The sequence below is a fragment of the Oncorhynchus mykiss genome, chromosome 14 (assembly GCF_057628025.1).
Source record: "Oncorhynchus mykiss isolate SJ-2025 chromosome 14, ASM5762802v1, whole genome shotgun sequence".
NCBI classification, from domain to species: Eukaryota; Metazoa; Chordata; class Actinopteri; order Salmoniformes; family Salmonidae; genus Oncorhynchus; species Oncorhynchus mykiss.
This window is the reverse complement of record NC_143035.1, coordinates 32,963,365-32,982,925: the sequence shown is the minus strand read 5'-3', so window position 1 is coordinate 32,982,925 and position 19,561 is coordinate 32,963,365. Positions and strand designations below refer to the sequence as shown.

The following is a 19,561-nucleotide window of genomic DNA, read 5'->3' as shown; positions in this document are numbered from 1 at the left end:
AATGGCCAAGTCAAAGTCCAGACCTGAATCCAATCGAGAATCTGTGGAAAGAACTGAAAACTGCTGTTCACAAATGCTCTCCATCCAACCTCACTGAGCTCGAGCTGTTTTGCAAGGAGGAATGGGAAAAAATGTCAGTCTCTCGATGTGCAAAACTGATAGAGACATACCCCAAGCGACTTACAGCTGTAATCGCAGCAAAAGGTGGCGCTACAAAGTATTAACTTAAGGGGGCTGAATAATTTTGCACGCCCAATTTTTCAGTTTTTGATTTGTTAAAAAAGTTTGAAATATCCAATAAATGTTGTTCCACTTCATGATTGTGTCCCACTTGTTGTTGATTCTTCACAAAACAATACAGTTTTATATCTTTATGTTTGAAGCCTGAAATGTGGCAAAAGGTCGCAAAGTTCAAGGGGGCCGAATACTTTCGCAAGGCACTGTATTTAGTCTTATTCAAATAGATCAGGGTGGAGACATGGGAGGGATGTTAATTTACACATATTTAGTCTTATTCAAATAGATCAGGGTGGAGACATGGGAGGGATGTTAATTTTACACATGGTCTCTTTACAGTGAACCTATATGACTGAGTAGAGTGTAAGGATGAGGAAACTGCTTGGTTTTAGTGCCAATGTTTCACTTCAGCTCATAGTCAGTGTAAACTGTGAAGTCTATGGTACCTGCTTGCTCTTTCCTCAACCCCCCCCATCCCTCTCCCCTACACTCTGAGGGCTAAACCAGTTAAACAGCTCAGCCTAGCAGCAGGGAGTCTCACCATGGCTCATTATACTAGAAGGAATGTCAGGCATTTCAACCTAAACCCTGCCCTTCCACTCCTCCGCCCACCCTCACACCTGAACCCCGCCCTCCGTCTCCCACCCTCTCTCTCCCCCGCCCACCCTCACACCTGAACCCCGCCCTCCGTCTCCCACCCTCTCTCTCCCCCGCCCACCCTCACACCTGAACCCCGCCCTCCGTCTCCCACCCTCTCTCTCCCCCGCCCGCCCTCACACCTGAACCCCGCCCTCCGTCTCCCACCCTCTCTCTCCCCCGCCCGCCCTCACACCTGAACCCCGCCCTCCGTCTTCCACCCTCTCTCCCCCGCCCGCCCTCACACCTGAACCCCGCCCTCCGTCTCCCACCCTCTCTCTCCCCCGCCCGCCCTCACACCTGAACCCCGCCCTCCGTCTCCCACCCTCTCTCTCCCCCGCCCGCCCTCACACCTGAACCCCGCCCTCCGTCTCCCACCCTCTCTCTCCCCCGCCCGCCCTCACACCTGAACCCCGCCCTCCGTCTCCCACCCTCTCTCTCTCCCCCGCCCGCCCTCCGTCTTCCACCCTCTCTCCCCCGCCCGCCCTCACACCTGAACCCCGCCCTCCGTCTTCCACCCTCTCTCCCCCGCCCGCCCTCACACCTGAACCCCACCCTCCGTCTTCCACCCTCTCTCCCCCGCCCGCCCTCACACCTGAACCCCGCCCTCCGTCTTCCACCCTCTCTCCCCCGCCCGCCCTCACACCTGAACCCCGCCCTCCGTCTTCCACCCTCTCTCCCCCGCCCGCCCTCACACCTGAACCCCGCCCTCCGTCTCCCACCCTCTCTCTCTCCCCCGCCCACCCTCACACCTGAACCCCGCCCTCCGTCTCCCACCCTCTCTCTCTCCCCCGCCCGCCCTCACACCTGAACCCCGCCCTCCGTCTCCCACCCTCTCTCTCTCCCCCGCCCGCCCTCACACCTGAACCCCGCCCTCCGTCTCCCACCCTCTCTCTCTCTCTCCCCCGCCCGCCCTCACACCTGAACCCCGCCCTCCGTCTCCCACCCTCTCTCTCTCCCCCGCCCACCGTCACACCTGAACCTCGCCCTCCTGAGTTATGGTGGATAGATGCAAACAGACAGCCAACTCTATTTTCTAATGAGGGTGAACAAACTTTATTATTGGTTGATTTCTATACAAACACATTCTATGTTCGCGTTTTAATAAACTGTACAATGTTTAGATTAAGGGAAAGTAAGACATAAGATATTTTATTTGAAATTAACAAACTGCATGACTGCTTGTGATTTAAATGACCAAACTGCATGACTGCTTGTGATTTAAATGACCAAACTGCATGACGGCTTGTGATTTAAATGACCAAACTGCATGACTGCTTGTGATTTAAATGACCAAACTGCATGACTGCTTGTGATTTAAATGACCAAACTGCATGACGGCTTGTGATTTAAATGACCAAACTGCATGACGGCTTGTGATTTAAATGACCAAACTGCATGACGGCTTGTGATTTAAATGACCAAACTGCATGACGGCTTGTGATTTAAATGACCAAACTGCATGACGGCTTGTGATTTAAATGACCAAACTGCATGACGGCTTGTGATTTAAATGACCAAACTGCATGACGGCTTGTGATTTAAATGACCAAACTGCATGACGGCTTGTGATTTAAATGACCAAACTGCATGACGGCTTGTGATTTAAATGACCAAACTGCATGACTGCTTGTGATTTAAATGACCAAACTGCATGACTGCTTGTGATTTAAATGACCAAACTGCATGACGGCTTGTGATTTAAATGACCAAACTGCATGACGGCTTGTGATTTAAATGACCAAACTGCATGACGGCTTGTGATTTAAATGACCAAACTGCATGACGGCTTGTGATTTAAATGACCAAACTGCATGACGGCTTGTGATTTAAATGACCAAACTGCATGACGGCTTGTGATTTAAATGACCAAACTGCATGACTGCTTGTGATTTAAATGACCAAACTGCATGACGGCTTGTGATTTAAATGACCAAACTGCATGACGGCTTGTGATTTAAATGACCAAACTGCATGACGGCTTGTGATTTAAATGACCAAACTGCATGACTGCTTGTGATTTAAATGACCAAACTGCATGACTGCTTGTGATTTGTATAAGAGACTTGTATGAGAGACTAGAAACAAGATGGCTGTAGAGGGAAAACAGTCACAGTACATCAAAATGAGTGCTCATGAATAATGGCAAGAGGAAGTGCTGGAAACAATGTTAGATTGTGTATCCACATTGAGAAGAAATGTGTGCTGCTCTCTATTGGTGAAGAGAGGTACTGAAGCCAGGCAAAAATGTGTTACTGACTGTCCTAGGAAAGGTGAGAGTTCACAGATCCTTATAGGTCCACAGACATGAGAGCGCACTCATTTCACAGGCGTATACCCCCAGTTAGTATTATGGGCCCACAAATATATCAGAGTTTTGTTACCTAAAAGAACAAGACTCAAGACACTGGTGAGAGTATGAATCAGTCCGACTTTTCGGGTTGAATCTTAACTTGATAACTGTACACAACTCACAGCTTTAAATGCTTTTCTCCCATTGACAGCAGTGATTAATGTGCATAGAGCTCAAGTTAGGACTCAAGTGAGGTTCTGTACCACTAGCCTGGAATCCAAACTGATACGATCCATTTCACCATTGTTACACGGAGCATGTCAGTTTGGTTTCCAGGCTACCCTATTGCAGGTACAGTCATCAGGCTCCATGTCGTAGATGAGGATAGCTCTCCACCGTGCGTCTGATCCCATCCTTTAGACCGACCACAGGCTTGTACCCCATGTCCTGCTTGGCTCTGGAGCAGCTGTAGAAGTGGTGTTTACCTGCCAGGGCCACCCTCATGGGGGTGAAGGTGGGTTTGAAGGCCACTAGGGGGCGTAGTAACAGAGACAGCAGCCACAGCAGCAGAGCCAGCCCGTAGACTAGTGCGTAGGGAAGGTGGTAGCGTGGAGCAGCGTATCCCAGACCTACTAGAATATCTGACATGAAGTCCCAGAACCGGACAGGCTCGTCATTAGTGATGTGGTATGCCTGGAGGGAGGAAAGGGGAGATGAGAAAGACCAGGCAATACGGATTGAGAAAAATGTTAAATGTTGACAGAGTTGGCCTCCCGGGTGGCGCAGTGGTTAAGGGCGCTGTACTGCAGCGCCAGCTGTGCCACCAGACTCTGGGTTCGCGCCCAGGCTCTGTCGTGACCGGTAGGTACGTGGGGCGACGCACAATTGGCCTAGCCAATTGGCCAGGTTAGGGAGGGTTTGGCCTGTAGGGATATCCTTGTCTCATCACGCACCAGCGACTCCTGTGGCGGGCTGGGCGCAGTGCGCACTAACCAAGGATGCCAGGTGCACGGTGTTTCCTCCGACACATTGGTGCGGCTGGCTTCCGGGTTGGATGCGCGCTGTGTTAAGAAGCAGTGCGGCTTGGTTGGGTTGTGTATCGGAGGACGCATGACTTTCAACCTTCGTCTCTCCCGAGCCCGTACGGGAGTTGTAGCGATGAGACAAGATAGTAGCTACTACAACAATTGGATACCACGAAATTGGGGAGAAAAAGGGCTAAAAAAAAAAAGTTAAAAAAAAAATGTTGACAGAGTTAGAGAAAGACATCACTGGTTAGAACCCAATATTGTCCACCAGTTGGCTCTTTTCGCTTCTGGAACCGTCTGGTATCACAGCGCCTCAGAAAGAGACTTGAATGGAGAGAGAAGAAAATCCAGCGGGAGTTTATTGGCTGATCTCTCAGTCCATCAACATCTAGCACAGGAATGGGCGACTTTGATAGGTGTAGGGCCACAACAAATCAGAACACATGAGGGGCCTGCCATTGCTCGTGGGCCTGCGTACTATAAGATATCAGAGTCAGACTGACTAATCAAATGGGGGGCCTAACCCGGTCGGTAATTCAAACACGATGAAAAGTTTAGATAGCTGGTCGCTAAACTAACTTAGCAAAGTAAAGTAAAAAAATAATGTTGGCTGACATAACAGCAGTAGAACCAAATTTCCAAATTGCACTTTCTAACTCGCAACAGTAAGTTGAGACCCCGACTGAGTTCACCCAACAACTTGCCCATCCCTGATATAGCATAACCCTTACAACCTCCACATTTGTGAATATCAGAGTCCAAGCAGCGCAAGTGATTTAATGTAGGCTAAACAAGGAAGTGAGTTGGGGAAATTGGAAAGTATGCATCTCCCGAGTGGCGCAGCGGTCTAATGCTCTGCATCTCAGTGCTAGAGGCGTCACTACTGACCCTGGATCAGCAGTCTAATGCTCTGCATCTCAGTGCTAGAGGCGTCACTACAGACCCTGGTTCAGCGGTCTAATGCTCTGCATCTCCGTGCTAGAGGCGTCACTACAGACCTTGGATCAGCAGTCTAATGCTCTGCATCTCAGTGCTAGAGGCGTCACTACTGACCCTGGTTCAGCGGTCTAAGGCTCTGCATCTCAGTGTTAGAGGCGTCACTACAGACCCTGGTTCAGCGGTCTAAGGCTCTGCATCTCAGTGCTAGAGGCGTCACTACTGACCCTGGATCAGCAGTCTAATGCTCTGCATCTCAGTGCTAGAGGCGTCACTACAGACCCTGGTTCAGCGGTCTAATGCTCTGCATCTCAGTGCTAGAGGCGTCACTACAGCAGTCTAATGCTCTGCATCTCAGTACTAGAGGCGTCACTACAGACCCTGGTTCAGCGGTCTAATGCTCTGCATCTCAGTGCTAGAGGCGTCACTACAGCAGTCTAATGCTCTGCATCTCAGTGCTAGAGGCATCACTACTGACCCTGGTTCAGCGGTCTAATGCTCTGCATCTCAGTGCTAGAGGCGTCACTACTGACCCTGGTTCAGCAGTCTAAGGCTCTGCATCTCAGTGCTAGAGGCGTCACTACTGACCCTGGTTCGAATCCAGACTCTCACAACCGGCCGTGATTCGGAGTCCCATAGGGCGGCACACAACTGGCCCAGCGTTGTCCGGGTTTGGCCAGTGTAGGACGTCATTGTAAATAAGAACTTGTTCTTAAATGACTTGCCTAGCTAAATAAAAAAAAACTAGTTTTCACATTAAAACTTTATATGCCCAAACTTAGGATCAATTGGGCTTCCCAAAAATAACACTGACCCCAAAACAAGATGGCCGCTGAGATGGAACATTCATTTGAACTGACGATTGGTATTTTTTAAGTCAGCTGTAAGGCTCTCTCCCGCCTCCATTTTAACCCACGCCCCTTTCAAGTACCACTTTGTTGCACAGTATTTCCAGGCTCTATAATCGGGAGCTTGGGACTATAAAAAGGATCAATCTGCATTTTTGGTGAAATTGAGTAATTGACATAGCCTTGTTCTGTATAATGTTCTCTACGCACATACATATTACTCTAAATACCCCAATTTGTGTTGTTAAGTTCAAAAGAATAGAAGATCAAATTTCCAATGAGGGTTGGAACTTTAAAGCCAATTATCTCAGAATCATCTTTTAGCAGATAGAACATTAATAGTCCCCGACCTCTGAACATGGGAACAACGTTTGTTACATGTTCCCTCAAAAACAAAATGTCACCACCAAGCAAATTTAAGGTCTGCTGAGAGCAGACCTGAAGGTTGTGAAATTCAGTGCAACTTACTGTGAACACAGAGGCTGTACCTGTTTTAAGTTACAGTTAACAGTGACCATGTAGGCTACTGTGGCTATTTGGTCATAATGTAGGCCTACCAGAGTGGACTCCCATCACAAACAATGGAGAAAATGCATCCCATAACATTTTAACATGGAAATAACTGTCCTATCATTCAGCCTACAGTAGCAGCCAATGTGTGGTGTTCTATGTAGACCTACATTCCATGAGAACTTTGAAAAGAATCATGCAGGGCTTGACCTTTAACCTGTTTATCCACTTGTCCTTCAGACATTGAGGTGACGGAAACTGTGCTGCTTGATGCAAGAAACCACTTCAAAATAAAAAACATTAATCCCATTCCATTACTACAGAGAATCAGACAAATGATGCTACCCTCTGCCTATTGGCTACTTAACTTATTCAAGACCGTCTCAAAATACAACACTGCCCCTTTAAGACAAGAAAAAGCTCTTTACCTGACTCGCTTTTCAAAGACGTCTAGAAATGTACACATTTGTGCTCTTGTAGGAAGCAATCACTGCCCCATCGCTGACTAGAAATGAACTAGTCAGACCCCGTTGAGAACAGGGTCTGAACTTACTAGCAAAGGATATTAACAAATGCACACGTGGCTACACGCAACTCTCGCTTTGATCTCAAAACAAGCGCATCTACTCATGGCCGCTCATACTGTAAACACAGTCCAGTTCAAAGTGAAGGGCACAGATCCATATGGCAATGTCTATTTGCATATAGGCCTACTGCAGTGCGGATTGGTTATGGCGCACCGGTCTGTGTCGAGTACGGCCCTGACGCGTGCCTGTCAATGCAATAGAATCCTACTCCAATGCACTCTGCCTACAACAAAATCTCTTGCACAGTTAGTCTTGCATACTAAGTCTTGCATGGTATGTTGCATTGAAAGCTGTTCATATTGTGTTGATTCGATAACAATTCCCACAGTAAAGAGAAACATTGACCGTGTTAACTAAAGGGGAAAACGCAAGAAAGGTGGGTGAAGTACAATCTCGTGCTGTTTCTTCTGTGCAGCAGTCCGATTGAGAGCTGCGCGCCCAGTTTATAGAGAACATTGGTTGGAACCCAACAAATATTTTGCGAGTGAGAAAGGCATCTTTCTTCAAACACACTACAGTTGACCCCATTTGTCATCATCACACAGTTGTACAGTGCAGGCAGGTCTACTGTATGAGATGGTTCCTACCTTGCCACAGATAGGAGACTCTGGCCTCAGACTCTCAGCTGACAAGATGAGTCCATGAACCACATTGTCCACGAAGGTGAAATCCACCAGGTTAGAACCATCACTACAGAGACAGAAGACATAGTTGGCAGAGAGAGAGACAACATCAACAAGGGCAGCGCCATATGGAGCTAAAGGTAGCCTAGTGGTTAGAGCGTTGGGACAGTAACCGAAAGGTTGCTAGATCGAATCCCCGAGCTGACAAGGTAAAAATCTGTCGTTCTTCCCCTGAACAAGGCAGAACTAGGCCGTCAAACCACTGTTCCTAGGCCGTCATTGTAAATAAGAATTTGTTCTTAACTGACTTGCCTAGTTGAATAAAACAAATCCATAAAACATTAACTTTGGTCAATCCCACTAGGTCCAGTGAAGAGTCCATGTTACATTCAAGTCCTGTGTATGACTGACCCGATGATGAACTTCATATTGCCCCTGCGTGCCGTGTCGACCAGAATGGGCACCAGCTGGGGGTCCCGGGGGCCGAAGATACCGTGAGGTCGGATGGCCACTGTCAGGAGACCCTTCTCCTTGTCACAGGCCTTCAGAACCAGCTGAGACACCAGGCAGACAAGATGGAGATAGAAGAGAACATTATCGTTTTAATGTTACATGTCTGGACAGCATCAATGTCTAAATGTTCTACAAGTTCTCCCCCTAGCAATGCTCTGGTACCATTAACATAACTATGTTAAGGCTATTCTACTAAATAAACAAGCTCCCTTCTCCTGTCCTCACCTTCTCCTGTTCTCTGTGTAGTAGTAGTGTCCTCACCTTCTCCTGTTCTCTGTGTAGTAGTAGTGTCCTCACCTTCTCCTGTTCTATCTTGGTCTCTGTGTAGTAGTGTCCTCACCTTCTCCTGTTCTCTGTGTAGTAGTAGTGTCCTCACCTTCTCCTGTTCTCTGTGTAGTAGTAGTGCCCTCACCTTCTCCTGTTCTGTGTAGTAGTAGTGTCCTCACCTTCTCCTGTTCTATCTTGGTCTCTGTGTAGTAGTGTCCTCACCTTCTCCTGTTCTCTGTGTAGTAGTGTCCTCACCTCCTCCTGTTCTCTGTGTAGTAGTGTCCTCACCTTCTCCTGTTCTCTGTGTAGTAGTGTCCTCACCTTCTCCTGTTCTCTGTGTAGTAGTGTCCTCACCTTCTCCTGTTCTCTGTGTAGTAGTGTCCTCACCTCCTCCTGTTCTCTGTGTAGTAGTGTCCTCACCTCCTCCTGTTCTGTGTAGTAGTGTCCTCACCTTCTCCTGTTCTCTGTGTAGTAGTGTCCTCACCTTCTCCTGTTCTATCTTGGTCTCTGTGTAGTAGTGTCCTCACCTTCTCCTGTTCTATCTTGGTCTCTGTGTGTAGTAGTGTCCTCACCTTCTCCTGTTCTCTGTGTAGTAGTGTCCTCACCTCCTCCTGTTCTCTGTGTAGTAGTGTCCTCACCTCCTCCTGTTCTCTGTGTAGTAGTGTCCTCACCTCCTCCTGTTCTGTGTAGTAGTGTCCTCACCTTCTCCTGTTCTCTGTGTAGTAGTGTCCTCACCTTCTCCTGTTCTCTGTGTAGTAGTAGTGTCCTCACCTTCTCCTGTTCTCTGTGTAGTAGTAGTAGTGTCCTCACCTTCTCCTGTTCTCTGTGTAGTAGTAGTAGTAGTGTCCTCACCTTCTCTTGTTCTCTGTGTAGTAGTAGTAGTAGTGTCCTCACCTTCTCCTGTTCTCTGTGTAGTAGTAGTAGTGTCCTCACCTTCTCCTGTTCTCTGTGTAGTAGTGTCCTCACCTTCTCCTGTTCTCTGTGTAGTAGTAGTAGTGTCCTCACCTTCTCCTGTTCTCTGTGTAGTAGTAGTAGTGTCCTCACCTTCTCCTGTTCTCTGTGTAGTAGTAGTAGTGTCCTCACCTTCTCCTGTTCTCTGTGTAGTAGTAGTAGTAGTGTCCTCACCTTCTCCTGTTCTCTGTGTAGTAGTAGTAGTGTCCTCACCTTCTCCTGTTATCTGTGTAGTAGTAGTAGTGTCCTCACCTTCTCCTGTTATCTGTGTAGTAGTGTCCTCACCTTCTCCTGTTATCTGTGTAGTAGTGTCCTCACCTTCTCCTGTTCTATCTTGGTCTCTGTGTAGTAGTCAATGGGCTTCTTGGCATAGGGAAGGTCTTCTCTCCCATCCTTGATGTCTGTTCCTTCAAACACCACACTGGCACTGCTGGTCAGTACCACTTTCTATGGCAGACAGGCAGAAACACACCTAAACTTTTAGTCAGTATAGGGGACTATCTATCCACTTGATCAGTAATTACATTAAATTATGGAGAATGTACAAGTATTTTAACAGAGCATTTCTTTCATTGAATTTAGTTTGTCTTTGTAACATATTGTATGACAGGCCTATGTGTTTAATAGTAACCCTATACTGCCCCCTACTTGTATTCCAGCCTCAGTGCAGGCCTGTAGGACAGTCTGTGTCCCCTGGATGTTGACTCTCTGGAACAGAGCCTTGTCATCACTGGCTGGGGCTGGAGAGGCACAGTGGAACACCAGGGAGACGCCTTGGAGCGCTGTTAGGAGAGCCTGGGATAGGGCCACACACAATGATGCCCAGATGCAGACACACATAGGACGCACACAGAAACACAGGCCTAACATGTACACATGAGGCACAAAGGCCATAACAAGGTCATATAGCTGGCCCCAACCATCTCAGTGCACAGACCCTTCACAGACAGACAGACAGACAGAGACACTCACCTGTTTGTCACAGAGGTCTCCCAGGTGGAAGGTGACTCCTGGTAGTTCGTAGCTCTGTCTGATGTCAAACACCGACACAGTGTAGCCTTTACCCAACAGCTTCTCTACCAGGTGTCTACCCAGGAACCCTGAGCCTCCGATCACTGCACACCTCTTACTGCTCTGTAGCGGATAGAGCGACAACATTCATTAAAGACAGACTATGATACAATGAAACGGACATGCATGAGACATAGGAGAAGAACCAAAAAATAGCCAGAATATGTGGCATATAGCTCAGAATTTGGTATGTTCTTCAAACTACCGCGCACTCACCGGTCGTATGCGCGTGGCCATGACAAACTGCAGGAGCGTCGTCGGTGTTGGGAAACAAACTGACAGAGAAATTTGAGTATTTGTTTAAAGTTCCCTCGTTCGAAAACAGTTTGACAAGATCATGTCACACGGACAATTGAATCATGATGAAGACTACAAGCAAACACCTTTAGGCTTATTTCAAGACAAGTTTACAATATAAAGACACTTTAATATGCTATCAAATAAGTGAAAATGTTAAACCTTTCACCTGTTCAAACTGTTTTACAACAATATAAATCGACCCGCGCACAATTAATAAACCCTATATCAGCTGAGCCCGAGAGGCGCTCTCGTTGGGTAGATGGGAGTTTGGGTGTAAAGGTGACAGGCTCGAACAGCCAATGAGGTGGAGCCTACGTCAAAGAACGCCACTGCTCTGACCAACCGGGACATATCCACAGTGAGACCACACCCACAGTGGGTAGCTATAGAAGTGTAAACGCCCCGAAACCTGATCCTGTATCCGTTGTTATATTTCCCACACATAAATTGGCGCACGAAGAACAGATTCTGGATCAGTGCTCCAACCATTAATCCAGCCAATTGTCATATAAAGTTTTCATCAACAACCAATCATCTTCTCGCCCGACTCGATGCACTCGAGTTAGCTTGCTCGGCACGTTCATACGAATTGTTTCCATTCTGAATGTGGCATTTTGTATACCCGGCGTGCAGAAGGATTATCATAGCACAGACAGAATACTGCGCTCATTGACTGGACATCTTCATTTTATTAACTTAATTTATTAGCCCAAAATTATATTAAGCCTATTATAACATTGAGATATAATAACTGCATATCTGTTATTGCAGCCCCTGTAATAAACGGTCCGGTCTTCTGTCTATGATCTCATCCCCGCCTAGATGATAGGAGGAAAGAGAGGAGGGACGTAAACATATTATACAGAGCACTCTTCAGTAAATCCACGGTTCTCTTGTGTCTGTCTTCGCGAGTGATCATCTGAAATGGTGAGTAGGCTAATGCTGGAGCGCAATTAACGGTTTTGCAGTTCTGTTTTGACGCTCCTTGTGCTTCTGCTACAAAATGACAAGAGGCCTCGCTACGCTGAGGCTCCCAAAACCTGTATTAACCCTAACTGGCTGTGCGATAGAAATACCAGGCTTGCTTATTACTCAATCAATGGAAGCACGTGCATATTATCTGAAAGGGTTAATAATGGGGTGTGAATAATCCGAATGAAAAAAGTATTGGGGGATATTTTCCTATGTCTACGCTAGCCTACTGTTGCCAGCTATCTGTAAATAATCAGCTATAGTGACAGTCATGTTTTATTTATTATTACTTAAATCATCGCCCTATTTATGGTATGTTTCCCCTAGGCTATCTGACTTTACATTGGGGCGGCAGGGTAGCCTAGTGGTAAGAACAAAGAAAGGTTGCAAGTTCAAACCCCCGAGCTGACAAGGTACACATCTGTCGTTCTGCCCCTGAACAGGCAGTTAACCCAATGTTCCTAGTCCGTCATTGAAAATAAGAATTTGTTCTTAACTGACTTACCTAGTTAAATATAGGTTTAAAAAAAATGAAATTACCTTTTGCAGATACAAGATGACTTGTCTATACATATACATTAAAATCACACCCTTCTAAGGCTTTCCATTTCTCTGTATCTCCTGGCTACATCTCAATAACTGAACCTAGCTGGACTGAAGGAGATTAGACAAGGAATCTACTTAAAACCATTGAGATATGCCCATCAAGCCTTAATGTGTTTCCTTGTTGCCATCGCTAGGCAACCAGTGTAAAGAGGCCGTCCCTGGGTCCGGTCCCTCCCCCCAGGAAGAAGTCCAACCCCAAGTCAGAGCTCACTGAGGAGCTGAAACAGGAGATCAGAGAGGCCTTTGAACTGTTCGACACCGACGCCTCCGGATACATCGATGTCAAGGAGCTAAAGGTCAGGGGTCAGAGGTTCAGGTTTAGGGGTTATGCACAGGGACAGTATTTGTGTAACATGATGTACTACAGTACCCATAGTACAGTGTCGGGCAACAAAGATCCTCCTGGGGAGCTACAGGGTGTTTTTGTTCCAACTCAACACCAACACACCTGGTTTTAACCATCTATCTCTCTCAATTCAATTCAATTCAAGGGCTTAATTGGTATGGGAAACATGTTAACATTGCCAAAGCAAGTGAAGTAGATAATGAACAAAAGTGAAATAATCAATAAAAATTAACTGTAAACATTACACTCACAGAAGTTCCAAAAGAATAAAGACATTTCAAATGTTATTATGTCTATATACAGTGTTGTAACTATGTGCAAATAGTTAAAGTACAAAAGGTCAAATAAATCAACATAAATATGGGTTGTATTTACAGTGGTATTTGTTCTTCTGTCTCTCTCTAGGTTGCTATGAGGGCGCTGGGGTTTGAGCCGAAGAAAGAGGAGATTAAGAGGATGATAACAGAGGCGGATAAGGACGAAACAGGAAAGATCTCCTTCTCTGATTTCCTCACCGTCATGACTCAGAAGATGGTAAGAAAAACAACATTGTGAATAAAAACAATATTTTAAAAAAAATTGTCCCAAAAAAAACTGTCAGTGTTTGAAACATTGTAAGCTATAAAAATAAATAAAAAGAGTTGCACACTCTACATGTAAACCACCGTTTCGGCATCACTGTGCCTTCTTCAGGGTGATGTCATAAATACTTGAACCAGGTTGTGTAGACAAACTGTGCAATTAGTTCAACCAATGACAATAGTGAGGGGTGTCGTCATAATTATTAGGGTGATTGGAATTAATTGAGTGAAAAAGTTTAAAAGACAATAGTTTACAGCATGTTGAATATATTAGGCTATTGTTATCATATGGCAACATAAATAGATATTGTACATAATATTAGCATCAACATGTTGTTTAATTTAATTTCACATATATGTTTGCCTTCAATTTAATATAATTTTTGTTACATGTAATCTTTTGGTTTAACCATAATGCACAATAAGCATCATCAACAGGGGACATATTGGGTGTACGCTGATCAGCTGGGGAAATAATATATTCATAAAAAATGAAAAATAAAGAATTGTTCATAAAAAGAGCCTGAGATCAAAGTCATTATTTAGACCACTAGGGATCAATGTTTTTAGACTGGATATCCTGTAGGTCTTCTTCTGTAGTAGTATGATCTCGATGTTACCTCCTCTCCTTGGTAGAGCAACATGCTCAATGCCTGTGTATTTGAGGGAGGAGATTGGATGGTTAGCTTCAACAAGGTGAGCTGCTACTGGATAGTCAGTGTTCTTGCACCTGATTGAGCTGCGGTGTTCAGCTATGCGTTGTTATAATTGTCTTTTTGTTTGTCCTACGTAGGCTTTTCCACATGAACAGGTGATGAGATAGATTACTCCCTTTGTCTTGCATGAGATGATACTCCTAACAGAGATTGTTTTCGACCTGTATGTGGGTGTCTGAAGAAGGATGTTTTTGTAGTGCCATTTAGAAACGTTAGATGTCACAGAGTCGATTGCTGCTACAATGGGTCTACCCGGGGGAGGAGACACTTATTTGTGTAATTTAGCGACTGTATAAAAAGTTGGTAGCTTAGGAAATTTCACACATAGAAATTTCACACATAGAAATTCACATTTGTCCTTATTCAAAACAGCTTTCCACTGTGGATGTGATATTGTGCTGGAGAGGAGGTAACATGGAGATCTGACTCATACAGAGGGAGACCTACAGGATATACTGTCTAAAACATTGACCCCTAGTGGTCTGAATATTGACTTTGATCTCTAGGTCCTTCTTACGAACAGTGGTGTAAAGTACTTAAGTAAAAATACTTTGAAGTACTACTTAAGTCGTTTTTGGGGGGATATCTGTACATTACTTTTTTGACAATTTTTTGCTTTTACTCCACTACATTCCTAAAGAAAATAATGTATGTTTTACTCCTTTCATTTTCCCTGACACCCAAAAGTACTCATTACATGTTGAATGCTTAGCAGGACAGGAAAATGGTCAAATTCACGTACTTATCAAGAGAACATCCCTGGTCATCCCTACTGCTTCTGATCTGGCAGACTCACTAAACACAAATGCTTCATTTGTTAATTATGTCTGAGTGTTGAACTGTGCCCCTGGCTATCTGTCAATTATTATTTTTTAAACAAGAACATTTTGTCGTCTGGTTTGCTTAATATAAATAATATATAATAATAAATATAATAATAATTATAAATGTATAATGATTTATACTTTTACTTTTGATACTTAAGTACATTTCAAACCAAATACTTCTAGACTTTTACTCAAGTAGTATTTTACTGGAGGACTTTTACTTGAGTCATTTTCTTTTAAGGTATCTTTCCTTTTACTCAAGTATGACAATTGGGTGCTCAAGTGAACAAAGTCTTATAAATGAATATATTATTTCCCCAGCTGATCAGCGTACACTCAATATGTCCCCTGTTGATGATGCTTATTGTGCATTATGGTTAAACCAAAAGATTACATGTAACAAAAATTATATTTATTGGAAACAAATATATATGTGAAATTAAATTAAACAAAAATGTATGTTGATACTAATATTATGTACAATATCTATTTGTTGCCATATGATAACAATAGCCTAATATATTCAACATGCTGTAAACTATTGTCTTTTAAACTTTTTCACTCAATTAATTCTAATCAACCTAATAATTATGACACACGCCTCACTATTGTCATTGGTTGAACTAATTGCACAGTTTGTCTACATAACCTGGTTCAAGTATTTATGACATCACCCTGAAGAAGGCACAGAAATGGCAAATGGTTGGTGGTTTACCCAATACATTTCTGTGGGTTTATATATAGAGTGTGACTTTTTACAGCTTCCAGTTTATTCACCGTTAGTCAACGCCTCGACACTAAATCATTTTCTCTGGGTGTGCGCCAGCTCATGCTTTTTATTAGTGCTTGTAACATTGCAATTTAGCAACAAAAAAATGTGACAGGAGTTGTACATTTTAGTTCCCAACTACAGTGCATTTGGAAAGTATTCAGACCCCTTCACTTTTTCCACATTTTGTTACGTTACAGCCTTATTCTAAAATGGATTAAATTAAATTTTTTCCCCCTCAATCTACACACAATACCCCATAATGACATCACAATACCCCATAATGACATCACGATACCCCATAATGACATCACAATACCCCAAAATGACAAAGCAAAATCAGGTTTTTAGAATAAAATTAACTTAAATACCTTATTTACATAATTATTCAGATCCTTTGCTATGAGACTTGAAATTGAGCTCAGGTGCATTCTGTTTCCATTGATCACCCTTGAGATGTTTCTACAACTTGATTGGAGTTCACCTGTGGTAAATTCAATTGATTAGACATTATTTGGAAAGGCACACACCTGTCAATATCAGGTCCAACAGTTGACAGTGCATGTCAGAGAAAAAAACATGAGGTAGAAGGAATTTTCCATAGAGCTCCGAGACAGGATTGTGTAGAGGCACAGTTCTGTGGAAGGGGACCAAACAATGTCTGCAGCATTGACGGTCCCAAAAACACAGTGGCCTCCATGAAGATGTTTGGAACCCCCAAGACTCATCCTAGAGCTGGCCGCCTGGCCAAACTGAGGAATTATGGGAGAATGGCCTTGGTCAGGGAGGTGACCAAGAACCTGGTGGTCACTCCGACACAGCTCTAGAGTTCCTCTGTGGAGATGGGAAAACCTTCCAGAAGGACAACCATCTCTGCAGTACTCCAACAATGCCTTTATGGTAGAGTGTCCAGACGGATGCCAATCCTCAGTAAAAGGCACATGACAGCCCGCTTGGAGTTTGCCAAAAGGCACCTAAAGACTCTCAGACCATGAGAAACCAAGATTGAATTCTTTGGCCTGAATGCCAAGCGTCACGTCTGGAAGAAACCTGGCACCATCCCTACAGTGAAGCACGGTGGTGGAGGCATCATGCTGTGGAGATGTTTTTCAGTGGCAGGGACTGGGAGACTAGTCAGGATCGAGGGAAAGATGAACAGAGCAAAGTAGAGAGAGATCCTTGATGAAAACCCGCTCCAGAGTGCTCAGGACCTCAGACTGGGGCGAAGGTTCACCTTCCAACAGGACAACGATCATAAGCACACAGCCAAGACAACGCAGGAGTGGCTTCGGGACAAGTCTCTGAATGTCCTTGAGTGGCCCAGCTAGAGCCTGGACTTGAACCCAGTCGAACATCTCTGGAGACCTGAAAATAGCTGTGCAGCGACACTCCCCATCCAACCTGACAGAGGATCTTGAGAGGATCTGCAGAGAAGAATGGGAGAAACTCCCCAAATACAGATGTAACTAGCTTGTAACGTCATACCCAAGAAGGTTTGAGGCTGTAATTGCTCCCAAAGGTGCTTCAACAAAGTACTGAATAAAGGGTCTGAATACTTATGTAAATGTGATATTTCCGTTTTTTATTTTTTATACATTTGCAAACATTTCTAGAAACCTGTTTTTGATGAGAGGAGGAAAAAAACAATTGAATCCATTTTAGAATAAGGCTAACTTAACAAAATGTGGGAAAAAGTCAAGAGGTCTGATTGCTTTCCGTGTGTGTGTGTGTGTGTGTGTGTGTGTGTGTGTGTGTGTGTGTGTATATATATATATATATATATATATATATATATATATATATATATATATATATATATGAGTGTTGTATTACGGGGTATTTTATTGATAGTGTATCACCATGCATTATTATGTTGTAACTGTCTACCAACCCAGGCTGAGAAGGATTCTAAGGAGGAGATCCTGAAAGCATTCCGTCTGTTTGATGATGATGAGACGGGGAAGATCTCCTTCAGGAACCTGAAGAGGGTCGCTAAGGAACTGGGAGAGAGCCTGACTGACGAGGAACTGCAGGTGAGGTATACATCTGGACAGCACTGTATACACACACACACACACACACACACACACACACACGGACGGACGGACAGTACTGTACACACAGCGTGAACATACAGGATGATTTAGGTTAGGATACAAGATTGCTTTAAAAATATATATATAATAATTTAAAGAGAAATATACTGGTCTACTGCTAAGGCTTCTGTTTAATTGTTTACTGTGAATCTGCTGTTTCCTCTCCTCCATTTCTGTCCCATTTCCTCTCCTCCCTTTCTGTCCCGTTTCCACTCCTACCTTCCCCTGTCCCCCGTTTCCTTTCCTCCCTTTCTGTTCTCTTGTTTCCTCTCCTCCCTTTGTCCCGTTTCCTCTCCTCCCTTTCTGTTCCCTGCTTCCTCTCCTCCCTTTCTGTCCCCTGCTTCCTCTCCTCCCTTTCCGTCCCGTTTCCACTCCTACCTTTCCATCTCTTTCCCCCTCATACCTACCTACCTCCACTCTTCCAGGAGATGATCGAGGAGGCAGACAGGGATGGAGACGGAGAGGTGAACCAGGGAGAGTTCCTCCGCATCATGAAGAAGACCAGCTTGTACTGAGACTAGACCAGGGTGTTGTGGGGTGGAGAATGATGTTGGGGACATACAGGGGCAGAGGAGACTATGGTTTGGTTTTACATGTTATGTACTAGTCAAGTCATTACTCAGTTATCCAGGCTTGTCCTAGTTTAATTAGACAACTTCCTTTTCTTGTCTCCTTCCTTATCTCCTTGCTGTCACGACCTTTCATCAGTTGGATATTCTTTATAGCTCTTCTCTTTCTCTTAGTTAGAATGCTGGTAGAGTCCCAAAACAGTGCTTTCATCTATCAATGCCCTGTTTCACATTTCACATGTGTCATCGTGAAGGTTACTGGGACAAGGGAAGGAAGCTCTTTAGGATGCCTAGGGTCTATCCCTAGACATTCCCTCCAACACTCACCTCGTCTACCCCTAGTCACCCCCTCCCCTCCAACACCCCCCTCCTCTACCCCTTGGCACCCCCCTCCTCTACCCCTTGGCACCCCCTCCCCTCTACCCCTTGGCACCCCCTACCCTCCAACACCCCCCTCCTCTACCCCTTGGCACCCTCTCCCCTCCAACATCCCCCTCCTCTACCCCTTGGCACCCTCTCCCTTCCAACATCCCCCTCCTCTACCCCTTGGCACCCCCTCCAACACTCCCCTCCTCTACCCCTTGGCACCCCCTCCCCTCCAACACCCCCCTCATCTACCCCTTGGCACCCCCTCCAACACTCCCCTCCTCTACCCCTTGGCACCCCCTCCCCTCCAACACCCCCCTCCTCTACCCCTTGGCACCCTCTCCCCTCCAACACCCCCCTCCTCTACCCCTTGGCACCCTCTCCCCTCCAACACCCCCCTCCTCTACCCCTTGGCACCCTCTACCCTCCAACACCCCCCTCCTCTACCCCTTGGCACCCTCTCCCCTCCAACACCCCCCTCCTCTACCCCTTGGCACCCTCTCCCCTCCAACATCCCCCTCCTCTACCCCTTGGCACCCCCTCCCCTCCAACACCCCCCTCCTCTACCCCTTGGCACCCTCTCCCCTCCAACACCCCCCTCCTCTACCCCTTGGCACCCCCTCCAACATCCCCCTCCTCTACCCCTTGGCACCCTCTCCCCTCCAACACCCCCCTCCTCTACCCCTTGGCACCCCCTCCAACATCCCCCTCCTCTACCCCTTGTCACCCCTCCAACATCCCCCTCCTCTACCCCTTGGCACCCCCTCCCCTCCAACACCCCCCTCCTCTACCCCTTGGCACCCCCTCCAACATCCCCCTCCTCAACCCCTTGTCACCCCTCCAACATCCCCCTCCTCTACCCCTTGGCACCCTCTCCCCTCCAACACCCCCCTCCTCTACCCCTTGGCACCCC

General features: G+C 45.8%; 2 protein-coding genes across 4 annotated transcripts; one reads left to right on the top strand and one right to left on the bottom strand.

The window, feature by feature from the left end:
- Positions 1–1,905: 1,905 nt before the first annotated feature.
- On the bottom strand, positions 1,906–11,597 carry LOC110489156 (sterol-4-alpha-carboxylate 3-dehydrogenase, decarboxylating). Of its 2 annotated transcripts, XM_021561763.3 has the most exons (8): positions 10,967–11,597; positions 10,717–10,775; positions 10,402–10,563; positions 10,078–10,224; positions 9,748–9,876; positions 8,110–8,252; positions 7,663–7,765; positions 1,906–3,859 (listed from the first exon to the last, which is right to left on the bottom strand). In XM_021561763.3, the coding sequence occupies exons 2-8, from the start codon at positions 10,735–10,737 to the stop codon at positions 3,527–3,529; spliced, it is 1,038 nt and encodes a 345-aa protein (XP_021417438.3). In that variant the 5' UTR covers positions 10,738–10,775; positions 10,967–11,597; the 3' UTR covers positions 1,906–3,526. The 2 variants fall into 2 exon arrangements, with proteins under 2 accessions (XP_021417438.3, XP_021417439.3); XM_021561764.3 differs by lacking the exon at positions 10,967–11,597 and having other exon boundaries at positions 10,717–10,880.
- Positions 11,383–18,590, top strand: LOC110489157 (uncharacterized). 2 transcript variants are annotated; one of them, XM_021561765.3, is made up of 5 exons: positions 11,383–11,727; positions 12,513–12,674; positions 13,130–13,258; positions 17,513–17,650; positions 18,139–18,590. In XM_021561765.3, the coding sequence occupies exons 1-5, from the start codon at positions 11,725–11,727 to the stop codon at positions 18,226–18,228; spliced, it is 522 nt and encodes a 173-aa protein (XP_021417440.1). In that variant the 5' UTR covers positions 11,383–11,724; the 3' UTR covers positions 18,229–18,590. The 2 variants fall into 2 exon arrangements, with proteins under 2 accessions (XP_021417440.1, XP_036799249.1); XM_036943354.2 differs by having other exon boundaries at positions 11,590–11,727; positions 17,513–17,655; positions 18,139–18,268.
- The last annotated feature ends 971 nt before the right edge of the window (positions 18,591–19,561 follow it).

What these genes read in the sequence shown, in the direction of transcription:
- LOC110489157 (XM_021561765.3), top strand. An exon ending in TCGATGTCAAGGAGCTAAAG is followed by an intron (nt 12,675 to 13,129) that starts GTCAGGGGTCAG and finishes GTCTCTCTCTAG; the next exon opens with GTTGCTATGAGGGCGCTGGG. An exon ending in TGACTGACGAGGAACTGCAG is followed by an intron (nt 17,651 to 18,138) that starts GTGAGGTATACA and finishes CCACTCTTCCAG; the next exon opens with GAGATGATCGAGGAGGCAGA.
- LOC110489156 (XM_021561763.3), bottom strand. Translation starts at nt 10,737, where the DNA reads ATGGCCACGCGCATACGACCG. An exon ending in GCACTGAGGCTGGAATACAA is followed by an intron (nt 9,877 to 10,077) that starts GTAGGGGGCAGT and finishes TGTCTGCCATAG; the next exon opens with AAAGTGGTACTGACCAGCAG. An exon ending in AGTCTCCTATCTGTGGCAAG is followed by an intron (nt 3,860 to 7,662) that starts GTAGGAACCATC and finishes TCCTCCCTCCAG; the next exon opens with GCATACCACATCACTAATGA.